Source organism: Protomyctophum bolini (assembly GCF_963924005.1).
Source record: "Protomyctophum bolini genome assembly, chromosome: 5".
Taxonomy (NCBI): Eukaryota; Metazoa; Chordata; class Actinopteri; order Myctophiformes; family Myctophidae; genus Protomyctophum; species Protomyctophum bolini.
Window position 1 is genome coordinate 18,712,820 of NC_137866.1, and position 19,563 is coordinate 18,732,382.

At 43.2% G+C, this 19,563-nt stretch overlaps 1 protein-coding gene across 3 annotated transcripts in view; it reads right to left on the bottom strand.

Moving 5' to 3' along the window:
- The window catches only part of LOC308315845 (DNA (cytosine-5)-methyltransferase 3B-like), a 52,946-nt gene that overhangs the window by 29,629 nt on the left and 3,754 nt on the right, over window positions 1-19,563 (bottom strand). For all 3 annotated transcript variants that reach the window (XM_080764051.1, XM_080764049.1, XM_080764050.1), the window contains 3 exons: window positions 12,604-12,709; window positions 1,790-1,940; window positions 1,275-1,363 (listed from right to left, as the gene is read on the bottom strand). In XM_080764051.1, the coding sequence (XP_080620177.1) occupies window positions 1,275-1,363; window positions 1,790-1,940; window positions 12,604-12,663 (300 nt within the window). In that variant the 5' untranslated portion in view covers window positions 12,664-12,709. The remainder of the gene's footprint in view (window positions 1-1,274; window positions 1,364-1,789; window positions 1,941-12,603; window positions 12,710-19,563) is intronic.

Genomic DNA, 19,563 nt, shown 5'->3' on the forward strand with positions numbered 1-19,563 from the left:
TAAAGCTCACATTTCACATCACACACTAGCTCCCCTAGATATATATCGATATACAATATATCGTTACATGCCTAAAAGCAGTGGGTGTGGGTGACATTCTTCTCTTGTTTTTTGTGCGCTCCATTCTTTTGGTAGTATTCAGAGTGAGAGCAAACGGAAAGACATAGAAAGCAGGTTTAAACAGAAGAAATAAATTACCGCCACTCTATAATCAAATAATGATTTTCTCCCCACTCTGGGGAGAAAGCTTTGCTGTCACTTCAGTCTGCTAGATCTGCAGCGTTATGTATGTGGTGTGTAGTAGTGCTGTAGTCTTAAGTACTCAAGATTCCTTATTTTACTGAGTCACACCTATAAGGCAGCAAAAAGCATCGCTATAGGGACAAAGAAAATTCCCCAACAAAAACACGAGAAGCATACTGTAGATGATAGCAGCAATCACCATGTTAACCCTTCACCGGAGCACACTTGCTTTCAGTAAAGTTAACCATGTTTCTTTCGGTTTAGAATGTAGTAAATCTTTGCTTTGTATTTCCCAATAAAAGGCAGGTGTGAACATGTGGTAAGGCCTTTTCGTGCACAACCCTAAAACATTGAGATCACTGACACTGCCCCTTAGTTTGAACATGAATTAATCTGGTGGGAACAGTCATTTAAAGTCAGTCATTGAATCTCTGTCCCTCTCAACCAGTACATTCTGTAGTGCTTAACAGGTCCTGTTCCATTGCAATACTCTACCGCTGTATTCACTTGAACTTCTGACACCGTGTTCTGCTGTTAAAGTACTACTCTTCACTTTTTATGACTGCACACCAGAGGCAACACATGTCTCAGCACAGTCTTCATTGTATTTCCTCCAGTTGAACATATGGCCAATATGTAACCTGATTTAAAGTGTCATCTACTTTTCATTGTTCAAAAGTCACACCGATATAGGCTATCTGTAACGATGCACCATCAGCAAGGACTACATCAACCATGTCATTTCACTATTAGGTAGTACTGTAGCTACTTACAGTATGTATACGATTATCTCTCCAGGGCCAGTTTCTCCAGCAGACGATATGTTGACATACATAAAAAATGTACCCATGCTGTATGCATATGTATCTGTATGCATATGTGTGTGTGTGTGTGTGTGTGTGTGTGTGTGTGTGTGTGTGTGTGTGTGTGTGTGTGTGTGTGTGTGTGTGTGTGTGTGTGTGTGTGTGTGCGTGCGTGTGTGTGTGTGTGTGTGTGTTTGTGTGTGTGTGTGTGTGTGTGTGTTTTCCTACCTCGCTGTAGGAGGAGTCCCGGCTACTTTCGTCCTCGCCTGACTTGTTCCTACTTCTCTTCCTGCTGCTTTCAGAGCAGTGGTTATCCTCTGAACAGAGAGAGAAAGATGGAGCTCGGAAAACTAAAACTGACCAGTGGGCTTCCTGTGAGGTTTGGGTTTTGGGTAGGGTGTCAGACTGATGCCTGTCGGACTGTTATTGCATGGGACCAAACACATGCACCCAAAGTAGAGAGCAGAGACAGGAAAAAGTGTATTGTTTGTGTGTGTTAAGGCCCTTTTACCATGAACGTGGCAATAACAGCACCACTGAGCTCTGAAACCCATTATTTCCATGCAATGCCTTGTGTCGTGTCGAGCAAATCGGCAAGTTCCACGGCGTGATCAATGTGCGTCGTGGTCAGTGTTCAACAAGCTTAACTTTGACCGCTGTGTGCTGTGACAAACCACCGCTCGCCCAGAAACGAGGCAGCAAATGTTACGTTGTGTGTGTGTGTGTGTGTGTGTGTGTGCTACCTTGTGGGGAGGCTGCGTCGCCGTTCTGTTTGGGACTGAAAGGGGAGGGCGGTTCCGCTGCAGTCAACGGGCTGTTCTCATTGGTCAGCTCCACACCGCTGTCATTCTCTGATAGGCCCTGGGCTGGAGGTGTGCCTCCATTCCCCACCGCCTGAGGAAATAGGAGGCAAGTAAAGAAGGAGGCAAGGAAGGAAGAGAAGGAACGGAAAATGTGAAACATGAGCGTTAATTTAGTAATAGAGTCATTTTGTAGTAACTTGCATGCTAATTGTGGTAATGTTTGTAGTAAATTGTGTTTACTACAAACTCATAAGTAACCTATGGTTAGTAAATGATGGTCCTTGATCGGAGGACATATTTAAAATTTCAGCCAAGCTGGGTTGCCTAGTCATCGTTCAGGACGTGAGGGAACTGGGACGGGGTAGAATTTCTAAGAGATACGGTGCAATTCTTTGCATTTGTAGTGCTGTCTATGTGCAGAAGTAAAAGTGCGTTCTCCCAGATGTGTGTGCTTCTTATGCTATGTGAAGTTTAACCCTCCCAAACAGTGAGAAAACAGATTAGCAAATCAAACATGGGCCTGCAGTTTTCCAAAAAGAATTATCCGGAATAAAAAGGCCAAATCACCTCACTCAACAGGGAAAGTTACTGAGAGACATGCAACACTCACACACAATATGATGAATAGCTCAATGCACTCGCAGTAGCTTTGGGGGCGAGCCTGACTCATTTTGTTGTAAGTACTGCTAAGCCGGCCGCGCGTTTCAGAAAGATCAAGCTGAATTCCAAAGGACAAGGCCAGCAGAAGGAAGGCTTGGTAGAGTTTAAATGATTTAGAGTCGTCTTTCTCCTCTCACTCTCTTTTCTTTCATCCGTAACTGCTGTTGTTTCCCTAGCAACACCTGTACTGTGTCTGGGCTTGATCTGGAGTTGGCTTGAGCTTGAGTCTATGACTTACTGGGGTGATTCCTGGAAAGTTTGAAATAGTGTGCGAGTGAGTGTGTGTTGTGTGTGTGTGTGTGTGTGTGTGTGTGTGTGTGTGTGGGTGTGTGTGTATCTGCGTGTGTAACAGAGAGAACATTTTTGTTAGTCAACATACTGTATGTCTGTGTGTGTGGACTATAACGATACCAAAGAAATCACCATACGATAATATCACGATAACACACCCACAATATATTTATCAAGATATTTAGGAAGAAAAGATACAACCAGATTGATTCTGTACGAGACAGCCTTTCACTTTCATCCAATTGCGTGTCATAACATGAGCTGTGACTGTAATATACTGTAGCTCTGAGTAGCTGGTGAATTCCACCTATTATGAAATGTGATTTGGCACAATGTTTGACAAAAGCTGGAATTTTCATACGGACGCGTGTCAGTATATTAGCCCTTAAACTGTGTTCATAGCCATCAATTCTGTGCTGATATTTCGCTGCAGTTTGGCTGATCTTCAAAACATCAGCTAAGGTTTCTTACAGGAGGGATGTTTTAAAGAGAAGTGAATGTGTGTGTGTGTGTGTGTGTGTGTGTGTGTGTGTGTGTGTGTGTGTGTGTGTGCGTGTGTGTGTGCGTGCTGCTGCGTGTGCCGCTGCGTCTGCGTGCGTGCGTGTGCGCGTGTATTTGAGTGTATTCGTGTGCCAGATTTCCCGTGTGCTAATAAATTGCATTGAACTCAGTGAACTTGTTAAATGTGTGTTCAAGATGGTGAACTCAACTGTGTGATAACTGCTGAAAGGGATAACGAGAACAAACAGAGACAGAGGAGGAGAGGGGGGTTGAAGAGAATACAATATATGATTTAGAATTAAGGAGCGAGACAGAGAGACAGAGGTATACCACACAAGGAGAGAGAGACTTAGAGAGGGATAAAGAGACTGAGGTAAATACAAGGGCATAATTACATGCTGGGTTGGGAGGTGGATGAAGAGTGAGAGTACCATAGCAGCTGTGAAACAGATGTGTGATCATAAATAACTGCAGCCACGTGCGCCGCTGAATAACAGCACTACTGCACAGACAGACAGACACAGTGGAATCCTCAGTGGCATTTTAACTGTGTCCAAATGGAACCAAACAGACCCGTAATATAGGTCAACTACGCTAAACTGTTACATGAAGACCATCTTCCAACGTTCTGCTACCGTTCTAGAAAATCGCAGATCTACAAGCTCACACTGCGTTTCGACGCAAAGAGATTTGGTTCAGGGGGAAATAAGGAAGCGGACAAATACAGTGATTAAACAACTACTGGTTTAGAAAGGGAATGAACAAGACAAGGAGAACGTTTGTCTGCTGCTGACTGAGGTAAGGAATGACTTGGCTGTGATGCCAATCTTAATTTCTTGGAGTCCTCCAAGCCCACCAATTACCGACGTTTTTTTTACCAATACTTTTCTGATCAATTTGAAAAAACTTATTTTGATTGAAGACGTCGTGTTCAATCACGGCGGATACAGCCTATAGATTTCCAGAAAACAGCCTTACAAAACGGCCCACACACAGGAACTGGACTCCTGTGTTATTGGCTACAGCCGATCACGTGACACGCGCGTCAACGCAGTGCAAGGCATGCTGGGTTACAGGTGCATGATGCGAAGCCGATTTCTTTCTTTTTTTTCTTTTCTTTTTTAAGATAAATGTGAGGGCCGCAAAGTGGCCAGAACCTCTAGAGCTCCATCTTGTGCCACCCTTATCCCTTATCCCTAAACTAATTTGCCTTTTTTTTTTTTTTTAGGGATAAGGGATAGCCCCTAGTGTCTAACATGTCCAAAGTAGGAATGCCAGGTTGAAAGTGGATAAACATCAGAACACATAATATTAATATTGCAGTCGACAAAAAAGTCAAATACGGGTAGTTTAGTTGGATTGTACATGTTGATTCAGGAGCACATCTGTCTGTAACTAAGTAAGTGTTGCTGGCTGCTACACTGCACTCACACTGCCAGCACTAACCCTAATGACCCCATATTCACTGCACTGCTGCAGAGCAGAGAAGAAGCTCTGTTACAAACGGCAAAAACACGATTGAAGGCCATTCCATTTGCTGAGTGCATAATTGGCTGCTGCTTTTGTAAATCAGACATTAATTCCATGAAAACAAAACGCCTGCGGTCTCCGAGCCTAATTCCATACATCTTGCTAGTGCAAATTGCAGTACAAGGTACAGTGTAATATGCGCGTATACCGTTAATTCATGAATATGGCCCTACGTTTTTGCTCACTCTTGTTCATCCAGGATGATTACCAAACACATTCTTACACCTGCTTCAACCTCTTTCTAACCCTGTAAACACTCACATCAACACAGTCCTGCCTAAGCACCAATCCCTCTGAGCCCCCTTAAACCCTCCTCTCCCTAAAACGTTTGCCTTACAGTTCCAAAGCCTTCCATCTTTTCTCCCTGGCTCTTCACTTTTAAGCCCTTTCGCTCTCTCCCTCTCTCTCACTGTGTACCCTCATATAATACCCTCTCATGTCGCCTCCTCCTATCACTGCATCCCCCCAAACAGAGAGTAAAAAGAAACTAGGTGCCTTTTTTATGACCAAAACTCCCACTACAGATTCATCCCATTGGGAGATGGCTCCTCTGTCTTCCACAAACAACCCCATTGACCTTCTATTATCTAAGACAAAACAAAAGACTAACAAAACTCTCACGCCTTTTGAAAGCTTGTTTTTATATATTTTAATTGCCGATTCCTCCCATGTGTACTGCAGTCCCTGGACTGCACAGCTGGACTGGCAAAGTGTAGAGCAGGGGTGGCCAACCATTTTCTGGCGTGAGATCTATGTTGTTGTTTTCTAAGGCTGGTGAGAGCTTCCATCGCCAGACAGTGAAAAACACCACCGCTTTAACGGTTTATTATACGTTGCAGCGCTAATTAGAATAATTAGAAAATAGAATAAGTCAGTGTATTTTATTATCCATAATAAAGACAAGATTAATGATTGTTATTTAAATCAAACAACAATGCAACAATTATTCATGGAACATACTTCTGATGACAGAATTCGATCCAGTTTCTTATACAAATCAAATTTTGGCTATTTGGATTTAAAAGAAGATTAAGGAAAGAACACAACTTATTAGTTATCAAGATCTAATTTCACATCTGCCACTGTCTATTGCAGTAACACATAACTGTCTTCTGTGGTGTGAGAGTTGGCACTGGGAACTAAATACCGGTCCAACACACGACCATCACAGCAACATTCATCATGTCCTTCCTTCATATTCAGTATTTTCCTACACAGTTTCATGGTGAATAATGCAATGCTATTAGAGAAATGGAGTAAATCGGAGCTCTGTGGAGATAAAAAGCGACTGAAAGCGTGCACGTGCACACGTGTGTGCACGTGCAATCAAGATGGCACAGTCCAGTCTTATGGCTAACAACAGGTAGCCATCCGAAGCTAATGTGAGTAGCAGTAGCCTTTCCATTAGATCGGATCAAAACATTTTATACAACTGACTTAACGTAACGTGCGTTTATTGGCGCTTGCCGAGAGTAAACAATTAACGTAGGCTAAGTTTTTTGGCGGGGACAGAGTTAACAACTTTCCTGATTTAATAGAAGTTAAATGTCACTTATCAACATCATTATCAGACCTGTGGGCCGTGACACCACTTACTTGCCTTCCTGGATATCCATCACTCTTGTGTCCTACATTTCTCCTCTCTCTGTCTCTCCTTCCCTCCCTCTCTCTACCTGTCTCCACCTACACCCCTCTCACTGCCCCTCCACTCTCCTCTCTCTCTCCTTCCTTCCCTCCCTCTCTCTACCTGTCTCCACCTACACCCCTCTCACTGCCCCTCCACTCTCCTCTCTCTCTCCTTCCTTCCCTCCCTCTCTCTACCTGTCTCCAACTACACCCCTCTCACTGCCCCTCCACTCTCCTCTCTCTCTCTCTCTCTCTCTCTCTCTCTCTCTCTCTCTCCTTCCTTCCCTCCCTCTCTCTACCTGTCTCCACCTACACCCCTCTCACTGCCCCTCCACTCTCCTCTCTCTCTCCTTCCTTCCCTCCCTCTCTCTACCTGTCTCCACCTACACCCCTCTCACTGCCCCTCCACTCTCCTCTCTCTCTCCTTCCTTCCCTCCCTCTCTCTACCTGTCTCCACCTATACCCCTCTACACCTACCTGTCTCCACCTACACCCCTCTACACCTACCTGTCTCCACCTACACCCCTCTCCCTGCCCCTCTACTCTAGTGGCTGTTAACATGCCCACTGAAGCTGAACAGTCGCCCACTGTGCGCAGTAGCATGATTTGGATTTTGGCTGAATAAACAATGCGCGCAGCCGCGCACATGACTGCAGGGACCCTGGCGTTCCAACTTCCCAGCTGAAGTAGTACCATAGCATCACAATCATTTTAAGCACTTTATCCATTTATACATTGGCTATTAAAAAATAGCAGACAAGCTACAAGTTGCGAGCTTGTACTGTATATCTGCAATTTCTTAAAGCTTTTGAAAAATATTGAAAATAAATCTTCTCTTCTGGGGATCCCTGGCACAAAACCCTTTTCAGACGTGGGCCACGGCCAAACGTAGGCCAGTACCACTGTACTGGCCTACATAATGTGTGTTTATCGTCTGCTGAAATAAGATTGTGCATCTCTTCTTATATACCTAATTCATTCTAATCTTAGAACAAAGTAAATTTACAGCACATGAAACCAGGGCTCGACAGTGCAACTAGGTACTCGCATTTGCGACTAAAAATATCACTGTGCGAGTTGTAAAATTAAATTTGTAGCACAGGTGCGACTACAGGATTTGACCATTCAATCGTGATAAAGACAAGTCTCTGTCTACAGCAAGTGCACATTCTATAGTCGTGGTTCTATACCTAAATTTATATTTCTGAACGGCGGTGTCGTTCGCCAAAAAGAGAAGAGCTACAAGCTAACAACGTTCATTTGAAGATCTGTCCCCTTTGCTCCCACCGCCCCTCCCCTCCCTGTGTTGCTGCTCCGTGCTCTTCCCTGTCAGCGGCAGACAGAAAAGAAGTCAGAGCGAACTCAACGGGATAGCATTAGCATGATAGCACAGATTCAGAAGGAATTGCTTGCAAAGTTTGTTTGTAATGTTCAAAGTTCAAACGTATCTTACTTTTAACCAAACGCGGGTGAAACAGCGTGCAGCCGTGCACGCACGGGCGCGCACACACATGGAGTGGACGGATTGATGTTTATCAAAAACAACCCTTGTTTAGCGTTTGCTTACAAAAGCGTGTGCCCAGCGTAAATGATAATGCGAATGACCGAACTGGCTGGATTACCGTATTAATATCAGTCAGTCAGTCAAATCCAAGGAGAATGTTACAATACTAATTCACCATCGAGCAGCCTCTGCACTGTCTGAATGTCACACTAACATGATAGAACAGCAGGATAAAAACGGATAGCCTGTCTATCCATCCATGAGCAACATATTATCTATCTAGCTCTGGTCCATAGCTCTAATGTGTTGCACGTATTAGAGGTATGGAATGGAACAGAGCTACTATCGATCTATCTACAAAGTATTAGCATAAAACAAATTGATTATATATATTATATGAAAACAAACATAACAATGATATGATGAATATCACTATTTTGTGATAATTGCTGAAAAGATAGTGATATAATATTTTGACATATTATTTCCACCCCTACCTCATATCACTTCATTAAAGAAAAATCACACCCATGTTAAAGGGATTGTGACATTTAAAACACATTTTTGTAGATATTTTGTGTTCTTTGGCTTTTCTTGACATCAATTTCACCAAAAAAAACCCAAATTTGAACATTCAGTGTATTCTCCGCTGTCTGGACTTTTATGAATAATTATGCAAATATGACTCGTGGCTTGGACGGCGGAGGCCTACGTAATGTAACGCTAAACCCCGCCCCCTCTCCTCTGCTCCCTGTCTACCAATTCTACTACCCGCCCCCCTCCTCCTCATCCCCGCCCCTCTCCTCTCCTCCACCTGCTCTCCTCTCTTCTTCCTCATTCTGTCCGCGACTTTGTTTCAGTATAATAATAATAATAATGGCTTCTAGAGAAAAAGCAATCTGCTCCGTTGTCGGCTGTGTCAATCAACACAAGTCCTTGCACTTTCCACCAACTGGCCTAGATGAAGATTCACGCTCTAGGTGGATGCATTTTATTTTTGACGGTAACGTTCCAACCAAGTTGTCAAAGAAGGGACTCTTGGTGTGCGCACATCAAGTTCAGAGTGGATTTGCAACCAAACTTTTTATGAACCCAGGAGCAATACCAAGCATTCGTGTCCCAATCCCAACTATAAGTATTTATACTGCAATGATTTGTGTTAAATTGTTGTGCAGTACTATTTGAGTGTACTCACAATAAAAAATCAATCGCCTGCAGCACTCCGAAATGCTTCATGGTAGCCTACTTTTAATTTATAGTCAATCACTGCCACTACCCGCATTAGCTGTGTGTTTGACTATTATTAATCTTTGATTCGTGGCGTGCACCAGCTGTTGTAGATTGCATGTGCTCATTATTGTTCTTGTAATGCGATACAGTGGAATAGCAACGCGCAGCGAACGCTCGTGTGATATAATCCACGTTAAAAGTATGGCGAATAATGATAGGCTATAGTCATTGAGTATGATATCGATGACGATGACATTACACAAGTTTATGTCGACGTGGTCGACATAAAGTTTCATAGGCGAGTTCATAGGCGAGTTTCATAGGCGCGTTCGGAAATAGCGCACTAAGCCCACTGGCACTGTGCAATGCAAACTAATAGGCGAGTGCGCTCCGGTGCGGTATTTCCGAACGTGCCTTATTTGTTTACCAACTGTTGCTCGTACGATGACGTTGAATAGAGAATACATGTTACAAAGGGAGTCTACCAACGCGCCTCAAGCCTAAAACGGCTGATCCGGTGCTTCACAGGTGCAGGGACATCAAAGTTGCAAAAGGAGAGGAGACTGGAGCAACACGGACATTTTGAGCCTTTTACGTTTCGACCTTGCGGACGGTCTTCATCAGAGTGGACTCTGATGAAGACCGCAAGGTCGAAACGTTAGTCGTTTTGTATACTCAGCACCTTAATAAAAGGCTCTAAATGTCCGTGTTGCTCCAGTCTCCTCTCCTTTTGCAGCAGAGAATACATGTTGTTCTCCATCCCCTCAGTACATACATGCAGTGATAGTCTTATTATAAATAACATTTTATATAAACTATAAACAAATAGTTATAAAAGGAGAAGAAGTTGCGTGCGTTGGCACTGGCAGCGTTGCTATGGCTGAGATGCTGTGAACTTGTAAAGGAAAAAAAAAAGAACAGTCCCTTTCTCTGAGGGGGGCGGAGAGGTATGGAGGGCTTGAGGGGTGGGGGGGGCGGAGCTGGGTAGTGATTGACAGGAAAGGGGGAATTACCGACATATACAGGCTAAAATAATGTATTTTTCTATGCCTTCTCAGGATGCATATTACATACACACAAAAACTCCTGGCAAGAAATACTGGAGTGTTCAAAAAAAGTTCAAACTTTTTAGACACGTTTGAAGGACCATGGCCAAGACTTTTAATGTTGTTAAAATTATGTTAAAAATAATGTCATAATACCTTTAAGTGAGGGGCGCTCTTGTCATCATACGGTGACATACAGATGTGTGGGGACAAAGGCTGTATATAGGAGGGGCTAGCGCCCCTTAAAAATACATCATTTTTCATCGTGCTCCTAAAATAATTTGTGTGCTACTAGATTTTTCAACTTAGGCGCACACGTGCTACTTGGAAAAATGCTAAGCGTCGAGCCCTGCATGAAACATATTTTTGCTACACGCTCATCTGAGTCATCTCGACCCCCTCACCTTCATGCGATCAACCCGTGGTCGACACAACACCCTCGAAATAATGTCTCCACGGATCTATACAAGTTCCCTATTTGAGATTCAAAACAGGTTTATTTTGCTGAAAAGCAAAAAGGTTTACATGCCTGTATATCTGTTTCACAAGTCATATGTGAAGTTGTTTGGGCATGGAGTGCAATAGGCTATTCAGAGTTCTAGAAATTAATAAACAACTGAAGGTGGAAATAAGTTGGTGGATGTATATTTGTTTGAAATAAATAGAAATAGATTCGGATTGGGAAAGACTCACCCTATCCCTTTAACACAATTAGACCTGAGGCCAATTAAAAAACTCCTTCTAAATTCTGACTTAAGTTTTCTGAAAAACAAATTATGTTGCAATATACTGTACATAGCAAACAAATCTCAAAAGGGCTTCCCTTACTAAAATAAAGCAGTCACGCTGTTACTGCAGTCCAACTGTATCTCCAGCTCAGAGGCCGCTTGAGGTACTGTATAACCCAATCAGATCAGGTCCAAATTCTCCAAAATACCAAACATAAGGAGGAAAAGACACGCGTTGATTTTCCGGTCTCTCTCAGCGTAAATGATGGGAAAGTTGCACATGAATGTCGATAATAACAAAGACTATCCCCCACACCGACATTCTTCCTGTCGAGTATATAGACAGATGTTAGGATAAGACGAGCAAAACCAACACGCCGAAACGCCAACGCGAGTACATGAGCTCACACGCGGCAGGATCAAAGTTGAACTGAATACCTGCGGGTTTCTATGTCTCATATCGCACACGGCAAAAGCACTACAGTGCAGTGATAGTCACACCACTTATCTCCATACATGTGGGTCGACGGAGAGAAGAGAGGGAAAGAGAGAGGGGGTGAGAAAGTGTCAAAGAAAAGGAAAGAGAGAAACGTAGAAGGCAGAGGGAAGGAAGTCTCCTCTTCGGGTCGAGTGAGATATGAGAGGAAAGGAAAAGAGGAAGGAGAAGATGTGGTGAACGGGGACCATGTGCGTGGGTGTGATGTGCATCTAATAAATCAGTGTGTGTGCTGGATAAAGTCATCATCGGTGCAGCGTTAACGGACAACTTCCTCAATGAGACCAAGACAAACAATAAAGCGTCATCATATATAGCGGATATATAGCGGAGAAAGCAGTGGAAAAGTAGTAACAGTGTAGTTATGACTGGTATACCAGAAACGGAACGGTCATGAAGGTATATAAATAGTGCGCTTCAACCCTCAGTTCATCCCTCCATCTATTCCTCCCAGCTCTCCTCAAACCACTCCCCTCCTTCTCCTGTCCTCCTCTTTTCACCCTGTCCCTTTGCTCTGTCTTTCTTTCCATCTCTCCATTACTTCCCCTTTTGCTTCACTTCACTACTGTTTCCTGCTTGTGAAAATGTGAATATGCAGCTGTGCAAGGGGGGGGGGGGGGGGTATTATGGGTGCGGACGTGTGCCTTTAGCCAGCACTCCATCCGAGTCTAATTGAGTATGAATGTTGGCAGCCAGTGACAATAGATAGAGAGACCTCTCTCTTTATACATCAAAATGCAAAATGCTAATCGAACTCGCTCAGTGTGTTCATTGGAGCACAGGTCTCCACCAGGCCGGGTTGCCTACCCAGGGCCTACATACTTTGGAAGGCAATCAGTATAGCCACTTGGAAAACGTATACATCTTGATCACATGACCCCAGAGATATAGTATGTTTGTGTGAGTTTTGGGCAAAATCTAAGGGAGTAGTTGCAAAAGGTGTGTTTCGATGATGGTTGTGGTTGGGGCATAGATTGAGAGTGAGAATCCAATGCAGGGAAAAAATATGTTTTTTGTACGAGCCAAGGTTCAGGAGTTATTGGCCAAAACGTTAAGTGGGCTGTTGTAGCACCACCTGATTCAGGCTGATTTAAAAAATGTAGGGTGGCATTTCATTCTTGGCGTGTGTGTGTGTTACTCACAGTAGCGGCCATTTTGTTGCTGTCCTCTATGATGGTACTCGCGTACTTGTTAGATGGCATTACAGTGGCAGTTGACTCCAAACACTGTGCTGATTCCTTCTCAAACCTGCCGAACAAACACACACACAAATACATTAAATAACACTTTCAGTCCCATTCACGAGTTACACAAGTTAATTGATAAAAAAACAGCTTTTCTCCCACGAGTTACATGAGTTATGTTTTCATTGTTTAATTCACCATTTTTAATACGTTTTAAGACGTACAGGGTTTTCCTCGGACAGAGTGGGATAGGTGAGCGTTCGGATGAAAAAAGATCAGTCACACTGGCTTGCTAGGGCTTCTGGGAAATTGAGACGCAATGTAAAGTCTATGGCTCGTAATGACCTGTTGCTGTCGTTGTCGGGGCCGCGGAAGATTTTGGAACACTATTTACAAACGATCACACCATTTTGTTCATGAAAAGGAACGATGATTCCGCAGTCAAACTGTTACCACCAATTGGTGCTCCATATATGCAGTTTGATTTCAAAACTTATTTATTGTAAGCGTCGTACAAAGCCTACTCGAGTTATGACAAATCATGACAACAAACAAATAATTACAAAGAATAAAAACAACAAAAAAAGTATTGTAACCTGCCGTTTTTTCTTCTTTGTTTGGCCCAAAACATTGTGTTTACTGTCATGATTTCTCACAACTCGAGTTGGCTTTGTACGACGCTTAAAAGGTCTTTAAATAAATACTTTTTGAAATGTCTATGAGGAAAATGAACGGGGAATCATTTCCTGGGACCTGGTAGGGGGCGGGACTGTGGCGCTCTATAGAGACCAGTTTGTCCAGTTTCAGAGAGTTGGTGTGTATAAAAGATAAAGCAGTCTTTCCTAATTCCTATAGCTATATTAGAGTGTGATGCTACGTTCACACTGGCAGCTAGCTACAAAGATACAGGCTACCATTATTTTTCAATGGAAGCCAGAAACATGAAGATACAAAGATACATCCAATGCTACAAAAGCTAACAGCTACAAAGCTACAAATAAGTTGAGCTGGTTTCAACTTCAGATACAAAGCTGCCTGTGTAGCTTTGTAGGACAACAAAATGGCAAAGTTGGCCTCTCCAGAAGTGGATGGGGTGAGCTGACATGCCCATACAGACCCTGGAGTATAACACACACACACACACACACAGGAACGCTAAGGAAGCAAAACAGGCGAGAGCAAGCACATAATGTGTACACATTGTGGGTGTGAGGGCAGTGTTTGTGCATTCCTTTATGCCTTGAGCCATGAATCTGGAAGTATAATGTTTACCTGTGTCTGTATCATTGTATATTTGTGTGTGTGTGTGTGTGTGTGTGTGTGTGTGTGTGTGTGTGTGTGTGTGTGTGTGTACGTGCGCGTGCGTGGGTTAACAACAGGTCATTGGTTTTGTCAAACAAGTCTGTGCAGTGTGAGACCATAAGGAGTCTCCAGCTGCTGTCAGGGTCAGTGCACGGTGCTGAAACCTAGCCCACATCTCCTGCACAAAAACACAAGCACTCAGTCTGCTTAGAGCAGTGTTTCTCAAACCTTTTAGCGCCAAGGACACCCTGAATGAATATATTTGGCCACTGACCCCCCTCTGAAAATGTTTTGTGCCGGGGAAGAGAAGAATTGTGTTAAAAATGACAAAGTTAGGGCACTCGGGTGGCGTACTGATTAGGTGCCTGGCCTGCACACCACCAGGTTGTGGGTTTGACTCCACGGTCTGATGCACCGTGGTGGGTTTGACGGTGTTGGATTCTGCAGTGTTGTTAGCTCCACTGTCGCTCCGCAGTGTGTCCATGTAGTTGATGGTGGCTGCTGCGCACCTTTACCCTTCCTGGCTGTGCCTTGCGATTTCTTCTACAGTGTCAGTTTGCTCACCACCCATTCCAGGGTCCTGACTCAACACTGTAGCTAGTTGCTAACCTAGTTGCCAACCAACTGGAACCCCACAGATCCAACAAACGGACATGGGGAGACAGGGCCTTCGCAGTGGCTGCCCCTTCTCTTTGGAACTCACTCCCAACTCACACCAGAGCTGCCCCCACCCTCGAAATGTTCAAAAGCACACTCAAAACCCACCTTTTCAAACTGGCTTTCCCTACATACCACCCCCCCCCCCACACACACACACACACACACACACACACACACACACACACACAAACACACACACACACCCTTCTTGTTTGCCCCTCTTTTGATTTTATTTCTAGTTTTTAACCTTTTAAACCTTTTAATTTGTTTCCTAATAAATATGTCTGTACTTCTTTCTGTAAAGCGACTTTGGGTACCTAGAAAAGCGCTATATAAATCGTATATATTATTATTATTATTATTATTAACCACTACGTAACAGCCGCCTCTTGAGGTTATCTCCAGATTTCCACACTCTCCTCATCCCATGCAAGGCATTCCAGGCAAGTGCCCTCCAGGACCTTCAGATCCTGTTCGTCCAAGATATTTGGCATTACTCCGGTAGTAGTTCTCTTCCTTTCTCCGCTGTGTCTGAGACTAGGGCAATGCCATCTGCATGGACCTGTGTGAAACCCAGTGCCTCATCTCCTCTCTGCCACTGTTTGTGAGTCTCAGGGCAGTATAAAGACAAAGTATAAATCAGAAATTGATCTAGCTAAAGTAACACAACACTAATCAAAAATATAAAAGGGCAGTGGCAAATTTCAAAACTACAGTATGTTCCTGTATATTAAGATCCACCACACCACACAGCAATATTTGAAGTGTTAATTAACTGTCTGTCTGTGATAGTGTTAAAATGGACACCTCCGTGGTCTCACAGCAGTTATTCAATTGTCTGTTTAAAATGTTTTTTTATGACTGCTTCAAAATGTCAAAATATACAGATACGTTTGACTCATAAGAAGAGCATCCAAGGCCAATCTGCAGGTCCCCGGGGACAAAACACCTACATTTACTGTAGGAAGTGTTTAATTATGTACCTACAGTATACACGTCACCCACATAAATCACATGGATGGCCATAAACACTAAGAAGACCACCAGGTGCATCCTGCACACAATGGGTGCTTACACGCACGCACGCACGCACGCACGCACGCACGCACGCACGCACACACACACACACACACACACACACACACACACACACACACACACACACACACACACACACACACACACACACACACACACACACACACACACACACACACACACACACACACACACACACACACACACACACACACACACACACACACACACATTCATACCATGCACTGCAGACAAATCCACCATACCTACAGTGCCTACACCCACCCTCACATACAGTAGACATGCATGATGCATCCACACACACACACACACACACACACACACACACACACACACGCACAGACACACACACACACACACACACACACAGCCTGAGGAGGTAGTATGTCAGAGTTGAGTAAATGAGTCAAAACAGAACCTCTCACTCAGAGGCATGGTCCCTGACTTCCGTTCTGCCATCAGTACATCAATCACTTAGGGACTCTCCCTTAAGGCCCTGAGTGACATCATGGTTTGTGCCGATAACTGCCCATAGGTTTTTGTGGCTGGTTGTAGGTAATGATTTTCAGTAATAATCTTCAGAATGTCACAATAGATTATACAATATTACCAGCACTAAATACATAATTATATTCAAGCGTTTTTTTAGCCAGATCAGTTCAGATCAGTCACACTGTAAATATAACACATTCCCAATTCTGTAATTGTCAAGTCTCTGGAGCCACATGACATTCTTACCTATTCCGGTTACATGGCTAATTGGCTAGCAGCACAACAACCTGCCCAATGTCATGTCTACAACATCAGTAAGCAACATCCACATCAAAGGCAAATATTACGCATTTCACCACAAATAATGGCATCAACTATATGAAGACTATAGTTTTTATCTGAAATATGTGACGGCAATTTTGTTTATTCGTCATTCCCCAGTATAACTAACTTCTCTCTAAATCTATTCAAGGAAGAAGTAAGTTAGAAATGTGATCAATTATCTGAAACCAATTACATAATTTTGGTATAAAGTAGACCTCATTGATCTACTGATACGTAACTGACTTCAACTGCTATAAGTTGGCAATCCTTTCCATTTCCTCTCTACGGCAGAGAAACAGACAAATAGCCTATACAGTATGCAGTTCAGAAGGAAAGCTGATGTAATGACATAGACATAGACATACTGTAGCATACACTCTCCATACAGTATGGTATGTGGTTTTGCTGGGAGCATGCAAAGAGGGGGTGGGATTGTGGTCATGTTATCCGCATCTTGCCTTGCCTGCAGCATTTCCCAAATTAGGGATCATGACCCCATATGGATCATAGGATCCTGTGTCTGGTTCAGTGTGTGTGTGTGTGTGTGTGTGTGTGTGTGTGTGTGTGTGTGTGTGTGTGTGTGTGTGTGTGTGTGTGTGTGTGTGTGTGTCCCATTGCCACCCATGTATTTTTTTGGAAAATGAGCTTTAGCGGATTTCACAGGACAGAAGTTTGAGTGTTTCTCAACCATCATCAAGAGTAATGTGGGAACTTACAATTTGAAACTCAAAGCCACACAAATTGCTGTTATATGGTTATGGTATTACCTGAAGACAGCTTTATGCTCCATGAAACATTCCCACTTAAGCCTGTCACTATAATTGCTCCTGTAAGGCATCTGCGGCTCCAAGGAAGAAATTTGATTAAATTACTAACTACGGTACTAAATAATAACTTAATTAATTGGATCCTTATGTGAGCTCTGGGTATTAACCCATTTTGGGAGGGAACCCCTTTTGGCGTTTTAAAGCATTATGTTATACTTTAGCTATTGAAAAATAGCAGATCTACAAGCTTGTAGGTCTGCTATTTCTGAAACATCGTGAAGATGTGCCTCAAATCTTTGAATATAGAGTGAACATTTTAACTAAAATCTTTGCTTTTGAGGAGGTCCCTGGAACAACAATTTTCAGATGGGGCATATTACATATAATCTTTGGGGACATGAAATATTGAGCGCCACTGAAACATAAGGTCTTTCAGACCTTAACTGTCAGGATTTTTAAGACATTTTTTTAATTTCAATTTTAAAGGGTATCAAGGACACAAAAAGTCACAAAATAGTGTTCTGTATGTAAAAGTTGCCTAACAGATACAGAGAAACATATGGGCATGGGAATATAAACAAATAGTTGGCCGGGAACCCCTTTTAGTGTTAGCATCAAGTTATGCTTTAGCTGTTGAAAAATAGCAGATCTACAAGCTCATAGCGCGCCGCTCATAGCGCGCCACTCGGTGGCGCGCTACGAGCTTGTAGGTCTGCTATTTTTGAAAAATCAAAGCATGACTGACATAGAAACATAGCTTTTTCAGAAAACTGTCAGGATGTAGAAGACATTTTTAGAATCTGATCTCAGGTCAAAATGGGATAAACAAAAACAGCAATTAACAACTTCCATTCTCATTTTGTAGAATCGTGTGAGGAATTCCTTACAACTACAACACATGCCAATACTGCTGCATCTCTGGATATCTATCTGGAACACAATGGGTATGAGAGGGAAGAGAGAGAAAGAGACGGCAGGGGAGGGGAGGGCGGGGTGGGAGGTGTAAGGGAGAAGGAAGGAAGGAACAGGGATACCGAGTAGTGAGTGAGGGGCCCAGGAAAGGGGGTGTTGGGGGAGTTGGGGGTAGATGGGGGGTCCACATCAAAGTTGTGTCTGGTGACTGGAGATTAGGGACCGCATTGCAAGAGGGGATTTTTCACTTTCCAAAAGGTAGGCGTGTGTCTGTGTGTGTGTGTGTGTGTGTGTGTGTGCGTGTGTGTGTGAGAGAGAGAGAGGTCCTCAGGGTCTCTCTGAGTTCTGCATTCCTTTGTGGTGTGTAGTACTGTGTATGTCCCCTCTTTGCCCACATATGCACTGACATGTACAATCCCATTGTCCATAACCAGTTATTAAATAGCATATTCCTCCCTGAAATTATCAATTATTTTCTTAGTGGTTCTTTTTCAAGTAATAGAATAATTTTGAATATATATAGGGCTGCAATTGTCAATTATTTTCTCAGCAACTGTTCTATTGATTACATTTAGATAGGCAGCCGAGCCGAGGCACACCGAGTTTAAAATTGGAACGGTCAGACAGTTCTCGAGTTATGTGAACTACAGACAGACACAAGCACACGCACAGACGGACGAACAGACTTCACCCATTTATATTATAGTAGGACGCCAATTCATCCTCCCTACACATTTCTGTATTGCCACTGCGACTGTACCCTACTACCCTAGTGGCTCACCTACCTGTGAGGAGTCCCCACTCCCCAACAGGAGGCCATAGCTACTCTGTCCCACTGCTGCTCCTGTTCACCCCCAGCTGACAGGTGCCACCAATAATTATAACCATAATCCACTTCTGTACTGAAAATGCTTTCAAGGTTAACTTCAAAGTATGGTAATTTACTCACTTCAAGTTTGAAATGCTGTTTGACATTACCTAACCTGTAGTGTATGCCTACTGATTATGCCGATTGGTAGCCATGTTCAGAAGTTTCCACCTCTTCAGACAGAGGCAGAGTGAGTAGACTGAAGCGATACATATTACAATGAGCATTAGTGAGGACATGGTTGAAATATGAAGAAAATGTTGAAAGTAGGTAAAGGGACGAAAAGAGATATTGTCTTCAAATCAGTGGAAAGTTCAATTAGGCCATAAATGACAAGTAAATAAATATAAACGCTTTAAGCGTGAAACTTTTTTTAACCAAAAAACACGTTAGTCGGGACATGATCTCTCAAAACAGATTTACAAATAATTATGCTGCCCCGAGTTCACACAAATGTGCCATCACCATGCCCATCACTAATATGTAAACTTGTATAAACTTTGGCTTAGCGACATAATATCTATTATTAATATT